Source organism: Oncorhynchus tshawytscha, linkage group LG05 (assembly GCF_018296145.1).
Source record: "Oncorhynchus tshawytscha isolate Ot180627B linkage group LG05, Otsh_v2.0, whole genome shotgun sequence".
Lineage (NCBI taxonomy): Eukaryota > Metazoa > Chordata > Actinopteri > Salmoniformes > Salmonidae > Oncorhynchus > Oncorhynchus tshawytscha.
Genome location: NC_056433.1, coordinates 9,919,198 through 9,929,459, shown reverse-complemented (window position 1 = coordinate 9,929,459; position 10,262 = coordinate 9,919,198). Strand labels below are relative to the sequence as shown.

At 43.3% G+C, this 10,262-nt stretch overlaps 1 protein-coding gene across 1 annotated transcript; it reads left to right on the top strand.

The window, feature by feature from the left end:
- Positions 1-1,749: 1,749 nt before the first annotated feature.
- Positions 1,750-8,598, top strand: LOC112249895 (creatine kinase B-type). The gene is made up of 8 exons (XM_042321451.1): positions 1,750-1,903; positions 3,489-3,693; positions 5,227-5,381; positions 6,168-6,300; positions 6,633-6,804; positions 7,285-7,408; positions 7,678-7,867; positions 8,168-8,598. Exons 2-8 carry the CDS (start codon positions 3,501-3,503, stop codon positions 8,344-8,346), a joined length of 1,146 nt encoding a protein of 381 aa, XP_042177385.1. The 5' UTR covers positions 1,750-1,903; positions 3,489-3,500; the 3' UTR covers positions 8,347-8,598.
- Positions 8,599-10,262: the final 1,664 nt, after the last annotated feature.

The following is a 10,262-nucleotide window of genomic DNA, read 5'->3' as shown; positions in this document are numbered from 1 at the left end:
GGGCATATACAGTAAAATAGAGCCGTGGTGAAATTTCCCTCTAAGTTGACAGGTAAACAGGTGTGGTCACATGAGTATTGTAGTACTGCAGTCAGTTGAATGATTGATAACAACTTCATTAACCATTATGGAACTACTGATGTTAAGGTAGAATCACATTCAGTCAGATGCGTAGTTCATCTGTTTGGCCATTTAGCTGGACAAAAGGACAGCAGAAACGGCGGCACGGCACTCCAACGATGATGTCACAAAACAATCACTACTCATTTGGGAGATTCAAACACGACGACAACAACAAAAAACACAATTGAACACAGGATAATCAATATAAAGATTGGATTCTATGGATTCTTGTTGAATTACTTCAGTGATGCTGAGTCTTTCTGGATTGTTGCTGTCTCAGATAAATGGAGAGCACAATACAACAGTAGGCTAGAACTTCAGAGACTCATCTTAATGAAAATCTCCACGCAGACATCAACACGATGTTATATTTAGGCCTCATAGAAATGCTCCCTTCAGGGGAAGGCAACTGTGCAGCATCAACTCTAATGTGTTACCTCAGTTTATCATTTTTATCATAGGCCTACCCACACACGTTGTTCGAGGGAGACTTTGGGATTTTGGCAATGAGGCCCTATGTCTACTTCCCCAGATTCAGATGAAATTCGGGATACCATTTTTATGTCTCTGCGTGCAGTTTGAAGGAAGTTGCTAACAAGCTCTAGAGCAATCGCTAACTTGCATTAGCGCAATGACTGGAAGTCTATGGGTATTTGCTAGCATGCTAAAAATGTAATCTCAAACGAGCCACGCAAAAGCACAAACTGGAATATGAAAATATAAAATAATTAATATCTATCAATAACCTGGGTCTCCCAAACTCTGTCCTGGGGCCCGCCCTGGGTGCACGTTTTGGTTTTTGCCCTAACACTACACAAGTGTGTGGACACACCTTCAAATGAGTGGATTCTGCTATTACAGCCACACCCATTGCTGACAGGTGTATAAAATCGAGCACACAGCCGTGCAATCTCCATAGAAAACATTGAAAATAGAATCGCCTTACTAAAGAGCTCAGTGACTTTCAATGTGGCACTGTCATAGGATGTCACCTTTCCAACAAGTCAGTTTGTTTCAGCATGACAATGCCCCGTGCACAAAGGTCCATTGTTCGAGATTGGTGTGGAAGAACTTGACTGGCCTGCACAGAGCCCTGTCCTCAACCCCATCTAACACCTTTGTGATGAATTGGAACCCCAACTGCGAGCCAGGCCTAATCGCCCAACATCAGTGCCCGACCTCACTAATGCTCTTGTGGCTGAATGGTAGCAAGTCCCTGCAGCAATGTTCCAACATCTAGTGGAAAGCTTTCCCAAAAGAGTGGAGACTGTTAATAGCAGAAAAGGGGGAAACAACTCCATATTAATGCCCATGATTTTGTAATGAGGTGTTCGACAAGCAGGTGTCCACATACTTTTGGTCATGTAGTGTTTATGGCATTGCTACATGAGAAAGGCAGTGCTTGTTGTTCTGTGTGTGGAGACATTCAGGCTTACTAGGAGCATATCAATATCATTTCCAGTGCAGATACATTTTATGTAGACACTGCTACCATACAAGTCTCTCCAACTGCTGTCAATCAAGAGAGCTGTCAAGGAAAGCACCACGTGACCTGAGAGGTCTTCGGATGTTAAATTGCAGCACTGTCGCTATATGCAATTGCGTTATTCCTTCTCCAATAGAATGAATGGGACTCTAAATAGTAACCAATCAGAAGAGAGCTCCTGTGGCATATAAAACCTAGCAAAGCGGCTTAGTTCTGGACACCAGTATAAGCGTTGGTGTGATCGTTCCTTGTTGAAAGGGATTTTGTGTCTTTCCCAAAGAAAAACGTCCTAAGGTAGGATAGATATTTTTGTTGATGTGTAGAAATACAGCTATGTATAAGAATGTCATATGTGTGCCGTTGTTATAGTGCGTCGAATGTGCTTTGTATTTAATACATGTGTTTAAATATTATGACGAAGGCAACAAAAAAAAAAAAGAGAATAATTTTGTTTGAACAAAGACTTGGGTATTGTAAGACAACATATCGGGAAAGCGCGTTCACCCTTGACATTTGGAGACGTCAGTGATTTGGTTTCACATGAATAAAAAAAAAAAGTGAAGGTCTTTTATATCGAACTGTAAAATAATATCTTGGATAAAATTGCCTCAGTCTTGTATACAAGGGTTGTATTTTCCGTTACCGGTAGCAGTTTACGTCGACATCGAACGACCTTGCAGCATCTTCTATCTGCAAGGTCTTATTATCTGGTACTGCGCATTACGCATTCGGTCGAGGGCTTCCATCCAAGGTCCACTGTAGCCTACATATTTGGATTAAAACATGGTTGACTGCATGCATTTTAATCCATCCATTATATTTGTTGTAGATTTGACATTCTAGGGAAATGAACAGTTGCTATATCTGGGCACGGAGGGTAGTTTGCGTGGATACCATCTCGGATGATGAGGAAAGGGGATGCAAATTGTTGGCTTTTTTTGTTACCTCTTTGCACCGTGTGTTTTACGAGTGCATTAATCCGTCAGTGTGAGGAAGCTACTTTAAAAATGTAGTTTACCAAACGACCAATTACGTCACACTGGAAGAAGTTACGCTACACGAAACCCACTGGACATCTCTTCCACATTAGTTCAACCCAATTTAATTGCAATGAAGTGGAACGTGTATTCAAGCAGTGGAAAGCTACCCTTAATAAAAAAGTTAAACTAAAGTTACTTTAAAAAAAAAGTAATACATTATTTAAATCTGAAGTGTCAAGACTACAATTTGCAAGAATAGTTCACATTCTGTTAATAGAATGTGCATTTTAGCCTATTAAACAAATGAGAATTAAGCAGGTGTGATGCCGAAAAAGGAAATGCTTGCTTACTTCACCCATTTAGTTTCCCAGGAAGAGTGTAGTTCCAGTAGTTAACGAAACCAGTACATGTAAAACAGAACTACTGAAAACACTACCAAGATTTTAATTTAGTTCAACTACCAACAAGCTACTGCAAAATGTCAAATTACTAGCTGAACTAAAATTCATGCAACAAACTATTCAACGTTTTTACTAAAGGTACACTATGCAGAAATCGCGCTGCAATTACCTGGTTGCTAAAACTCAGTCCACCTAATATCAGTTTGACAAAACTAGCGATCATTGCACCTATCAAAACCGCTGTGAAAATATATTTTGATTAAACCTTTTTGAAGCTGGTGTAAAAAGGTTTCATTTTTGCATATTTCATTAAGAACGGGAAGCCTATAAATAGCGCACGTAGGTCAGAGCTACGGTTTAGACTAGCTTTCAACGAGAAAAGCAAGTCTAACTCGGGTCACCCAAAAAGTTATATATTGCAGCGTTAAACTAAGCGATTTCATTTTCCGGGTAGGCTATTTTGGCCACTAACATTACATTGTTCATCCTTGCTCACAGGTCAAAGAAATCATGCCTTTCGGTAACACCCACAACAAGCTGAAGATGAACTACTCCGCGGAGCAGGAGTACCCCGACCTGAGCCAGCATAACAACCACATGGCCAAGGTGCTCACTCCAGAGATGTACTCCAACTTGCGGGACAAGGAAACTCCAAGTGGATTTACAGTGGATGATGTCATTCAAACTGGGGTTGATAACCCAGGTAAATAGCAGTGTTTTTTTAAAATCGACTTTTGTCTCAAGATGTCTGTCGTGCAGTTTCGATGTGAAGTGCAGTAGAAAATGGGAGGGCTGTATTTATAGTCCACCCACTCATCCGGGGCTTGGATGCTGCAATGTCAATCATGTACCTTATAAGAAACCTCTGCTGTTGAAAAGGTGATCTTGTTGCCAAAGGCATGTTCTGTGGCCACTAATGCAATGTTCTGTAAAAGGAAAGCGTAATTATTTTGCCCTGTCTAGTAGTAGCAGTTGAAACAATAGGGTTTTTCCTGTCCCTGTTTTGGTAAACTTTAAAAAAGATATATATATATATATATATGCTTATATTTTGGTTTCTGATCGGGTACGACGGTTGAACTAAGCTCATGAGGCATTAAGTTATATTCAATAGTTACAGAAAGTGGATATACCACTGCAGATTGCCTTTTTAATCTCCTAAGGGAAGTATACCTGCATTAGGCCTATTTTTATTTTAACAATTTATTACAGCAGCTTCAACAACCTTCGCTGAGCAAGGTCAAAGCCATTAGTTGTCTACATCAAACCATGGCTGAGCAAGTGACCTTACAGACAAGGTTGAGCTCTAGCATTTTATTCCCCTCGATTCCAAGGTTGTAGAGTCATGTCTCTTTAAACCCTGCATTATCATGTAGACCAGGGACCAATTATATTCAGCCGCAGGCTGATCATATTTTTTGCGACTGGACGGGGAGGGGGGCTTGAAAATAACTAATTAGTACACTGCCAATTAACTGCCAGAAGCCTAAATGGATAGTATTTAGACAAACATAATTTCAGACCTTGATTATATTGGAATACGTATTTTATGTGGGACAACTTCAACAGTTTTCCTGTTAACACTTTATATTAAGTTCCCTTAAAGCCATTTACAGTTGAAAGTTTCTGCATTTTATAAACTATTTTAATTAAACTGCCTTTCTTGTCAGCATGCTAAGCTAGCTGATGCTAAAGCGGCCCATTGAATTCCATGAAAAATGAGACGCCTAGTGTTGCGTTGCTGCCGGAAGTTTAGCATTAGCTAGACTAGCATGCTGACGAAAAAGGCAGTTAATTAAGTGTTTTTATAAATTGCTTATTGACAACTTGGTGGGCCAAGAACCCTGACGTAGGCCTTATATTTGATACACTGGATGCTGTACTAGGGGATAAGAGCGTAACTAAGCATTAAACAGCTGAAGATGAGTACCGTTATGCAACCTTACTGGTGTTCATAACCCTAGACATGTACAACATTATGAATATCACCACTGTGTAGTAATGCCCAATGGCTTCACTGTAGATTGCTATTCTAACAGGAGGGTGGCAAGTTATTTTTGGAACTAAGAACAATGTGACTGCAAGCACAACTGACCATTTTATATAAACACTGTCAAAACCAATGCAACTGCATTTTTGTCAGTGAAATCGTCACTTGGGGTTGACACGACTGTTTGCATCGTCATTTTGTATCCAAAGGCCCAGTTTCACCCTTTTTCCCCCTATTCTATTTCAGGCCACCCCTTCATCATGACAGTGGGCTGTGTGGCCGGAGATGAGGAGACGTACGAGGTGTTCAAGGAGCTGCTGGACCCCGTCATCGAAGATCGCCACGGTGGATACAAGCCCTCAGATAAACACAAGACCGACCTGAACCCAGACAACCTTGTGGTAAGAACACACATACACACCACGCCGAATCATCACACACGCTCACGGTGAATCTCAAAACACCCCCTACCAACTTGCTCGGAGGGCCCTCTGTCATGTGTTGCTGACTAAACTCAGAGGGTGACTTCGAGTGGCGAGGGGCTCAATAAACCCATTAACTTCGGGACACGTGACTTGAATGATGCAATTCATGTTCCACTCTTCAATAGTAAACGTGCCTGAAATTCAAATGTGCAAATCCCTCCTGTCATTTTTACAATATATAAACAAACCTCAGGAACAGTTAAATATTTAATTTGGGAGGTCTTTCATCTGTTACAAACTCCAAACATATTGCAACTGTGTCGGTGTAGCACTTCACTCTGCAGCCTTGTTGGCTCAGTTGGTGGTTATCTGACGGTCTAATTAGCCCCTACACCATTGATCATTTTCCCTCCCTCAGCTTTTGGCAGAGGCACATGTGAATGTGCAACTGGAGAGCTGAGGGGAAGGGGGTGAGTTTGGATTCAACCTTCGCCTCAGTTTCCACACTTGCACACCTTGACTCACCACATAGGCCCCTACAAACTCCAAGGGAAGGCCTCGATGTGTCCATGTCATTGACTGTAGTCAGCACTGTTCAGGAAACCAATATGAAATGGAATACGAAATCCATACTGGTCAAACTGGCCACATGACCCATTATTTTCAAAACACCCTGTACCCCAATCCTGGTTTATACAGTCAATATCAAATGCATACCTGTTAGCTTTCATGCTAATGCGGCTCTTGCCATTGTTTTGTTAGGGTGGGGATGACCTGGACCCCAACTACGTCCTGAGCTCTAGAGTGAGAACTGGTAGGAGCGTCCGTGGCTTCTGCCTCCCCCCACACTGCAGCCGTGGGGAGCGACGCGCCATTGAGAACATGGCCATCGAAAGTACGTAACCGAGCCCCTCTCCTCTAATTCCTTGAGTCACGCTGCAGGACCTTGTTTGTGTGCCACAGCTGCCCCCTGGCAGCACCAAGTGGAACTCCAGTTTAATCCTCCTATTGAAATTATACCACTTGAATTGGCTTGCTGCTGACTGGCATCGGTTGAGACTTACTTATTCTGTATGTTTTATATGATGGAATCATTGACAAATGTGCACAAATGACCACTTGATTTGTCTAATTCTTACAAATTTGTAGGTTGCTTTAGTTGCTGACAAGGAAGCCTACATGAAAAGTAGTCAAAGTAGTTTTACTAATATTAGCATGTTTTTTCAGGTCTAGCATCACTGGATGGGGACCTCAATGGCCAGTATTACGCCCTGAAGAACATGACAGACGACGAGCAGCAACAGCTGATCGATGACCACTTCCTGTTTGACAAACCTGTTTCCCCCCTGCTGCTGGCGTCCGGGATGGGCCGAGACTGGCCCGATGGCAGGGGCATCTGGTATGTCCCCCTCCCGCTCCAGCCCTAGAGTTTTCTCCATGTAGTTTCCCCCCTGTCCAAAATGGCTTCCTTTCTTTCATGGTGGTAGATAAAATGGAGGGTAGTTAGCTGACTGCTTCAATGCTGTTATTGTCACAGTAGGCCCCATTTTTGGAACATTTCAATCCACATTCCATATGTGAAAAAGACTGAGGAATTTTCCCAAATGGTGATACAAAGTTTGTTCTTTGTTGTGGTGAATTAAAGGAAGCTCTGGTGTAAAGTTTCCGCTAGGTACAGATCTATGATCAGCTTCACTCCTCCATCCTAACCATAACCATTAGTGGGGAAAATATATATTTATACCCACGATCAGTGTCTATGAACAACTTACCCTACACCAGTGTACCAACTGGAGGGTGCCTTCAGTGAGAATGAACCTGATCGTAATGGTTAACGGTGTCTCCTTCCAACTGACGGTGAACCAATTTTTTTTGACAGGCACAACGATGGCAAGACCTTCCTGGTGTGGGTGAACGAGGAAGACCATCTACGGGTCATCTCTATGCAGAAGGGTGGCAACATGAAGGAGGTGTTCCACCGTTTCTGCACAGGCCTCACAAAGGTGTGTGTGACGTGCGACTCAAGGATTTCAAAATCCAGTCAAAGGCACACAATTGTATAACATTGAACGACACCTAACATTCAAAGAAATGTTTATAGCACACCACCGCTTTGGGGTTTATTCCATTTAGGAGTCTACTTAAAATGTAAAACTGTCCCAAAAAGGATGTTACGTTTTTTAAAACATTCAAACTAGAAAGTCCCTACACTGCAGTTGCTTTCTCAACACCATGGTGCCACATAAGTCAGTCTTCGCCCTGACCCCTACAGATCGAGAGCCTGTTCAAGGACAAGGGTCATGAGTTCATGTGGAACGAGCACCTGGGTTACGTGCTCACCTGTCCCTCCAACCTGGGCACAGGGCTGCGCGCCGGCGTGCACGTCAAGCTGCCCAACGTCAGCAAGCACGAGAAGTTTGGCGAGATCCTCAAGAGGTTGAGGCTGCAGAAGCGTGGCACAGGTACGTACATATAACACCCCCCTCAACTCGTTTAGGGACTGTAGAGGGGGGATGCCTTCTTGCAGTTATTGGCTTTAAGCGAGCGTCCAGCGCATCCCGGAGTATTGTCTAGTCTCACTAAGCTCCTGGGGAGCTACGTTCCAGCCCTAGTTGTGTTTTGGCTAAGTAGCTGCTCCTCATGCCCTAACCTGCATGCCCAGTGGTTCTCCAGGAGCAGGTTTGGCCTGGCACTTCTCGTCTTATCCACCGCCATCATTGTCTTTGGTACTGAACATGTACATTTTGGTTCTTCCTCCTCAGGCGGCGTGGACACTGCAGCAGTAGGTGGCGTCTTCGACATCTCCAACGCCGATCGTCTGGGCTTCTCTGAGGTGGAGCTGGTGCAGATGGTTGTCGACGGCGTCAAGACCCTCGTCGAGATGGAGAAGCGTCTAGAGGGCGGCCAGTCCTTCGACGACCTGATGCCCGACCAGAAGTGAACGTGTTCACTCTAGAACCTTATGACCTCTTCTCTCATCTCTCCCTCTCACCAATTACCCCCCCCCCTTGTCAAAAAACAATAATCTTAACTACATCAAGGAAATACACTCCGCCCAATGCGTTTAGTGGCACTAAAGTTAGACAAGTCTTCCATCTGTGTGATGAAGGATTTTGGATCTCAAATGCTGTCTTGTTGCAAAATATTGGATGGATCTTAACTTGAAATAAAATTCTTTGCCCCATGGAATGTGCTTGTTGCGTGTTTGTCATGATGATTTTTTGAGCAAGAGACATGTTTGGCAGCTCGCATCACGAAATAATTTCAAATGCGCTCTCAGCTTGATTGAGCTTGCCTGTCTCAATTGACCAATAGAATAGTCAAACTGAATCTTACCCATACGGCACTCCAGGCAGGCTCTCACAAACACTTTAACCCAGGTCTTGATTCAATAGAATTATGCAGTAGAGCACAATGGTATGATTCTTTTCATAGTATTCCTTTTCTCATTCCTAAACAGGGCAATGATTTCTAAATTTGAATATACCAATTGATTCTTGACAAGCATGTACTAATGCCTCATGAGTGTAGTTCAACTGTCATACCCCATCAGAACCCCAAATATAAAACTGTCTAGCCTCAACCGTTAAATATAATTTTGCTATCATGTATGGTCCTCTTCAGCCCCATCCGTCAGGTTTTCAAACAGCGGTAGGGTCAATGCTTTGTTTGAACTGACGATTGTTCGTTAAGGCTTGTTATTAATCCCAGACGCCAGCACTTGTGCTCAAGATTCCGCTGGTATCCATTGAGATTAGATGCACATGAACCTCAGGGTCTGTGTAATTTCATCAAATTTGTCCTCAGACGAGTTCAAGATCTTGGCTTCATCTTTACTTGGCTTTTATAGCCTATACATTGTTTCACACCAACTAATTGCCTTTGGACAGTCTGGACATTTGGTTTTTGCCCTAGAACTACTCAGCTGTGCAGTTTTAGGGGTGGACAGTCTGGACCACTAAGCCTAGATCAGGATCCCAAGGGGTGCACGTTTGGTTTTTGCCCTAGAACTACTCAACTGTGTAGTTTTAGGGGCAAAAAAGGAACGTTTGGCCTAGATTGAATCAGATCAAACGTTAACCAGTGATGGAGGACACCCGTATAGCTGTTTTGGCAGTGTCGAAGGTATAACCTTGCTGTCAAATTGATGAGCAGCTGCGCTTGCTCATCAGGAAGACCTCTCACTTATGAGGAGCAGATTAGGCTATATCTCACATTCCAGTTTTCAAACTTGTAAACAAGGCTGCATGGGATTTCTCTTAGTGCAGCCAATGGCAATGTCCACTTCAGGTATAATGCCAGGAGCCACTTGTGGATGTGATTGAATGGAGCGTCAGGTCCAGTTGGAGACCCCTGTCATAGTGACATCTAGTGGTCCCATTCTGATATTTTGCCCAATTAGTGGGAAAAACAGTTGTCTGTGTTCTAGCATGACTCTAGTGGAGCGTGTTCATGTCCCCTTTTACAGCTCAATACTGTTTTCTGTTGCGGCAGGTAGCCGAGTGGTTAGTGTAACCGAAAGGTTGCTGGATCGAATCCCTGAGGATCCTGAGGGGAAGTCAACACTACCTTCCCACTCAGACCGCTAGCTGTAGCCAAAGTATTAAGACACCGGTTCATTAACATAACAGGTAGGCGTGGTAGTGTGAGCACATTTCACTCAACGATAGAAGGAACCCTTATTTTTTTTACCTTTAACTAGGCAAGTCAGTTAAGAACAAATTCTTATTACAATGACAGCCTACCGGGGAACAGTGGGTTAACTTGCCTTGTTCAGGGGCAGAACGACAGATTGTTACCTTGTCAGCTCAGGGATTCGATCCAGCAACCTTTCGGTTACACTAACCACTCGGCTAC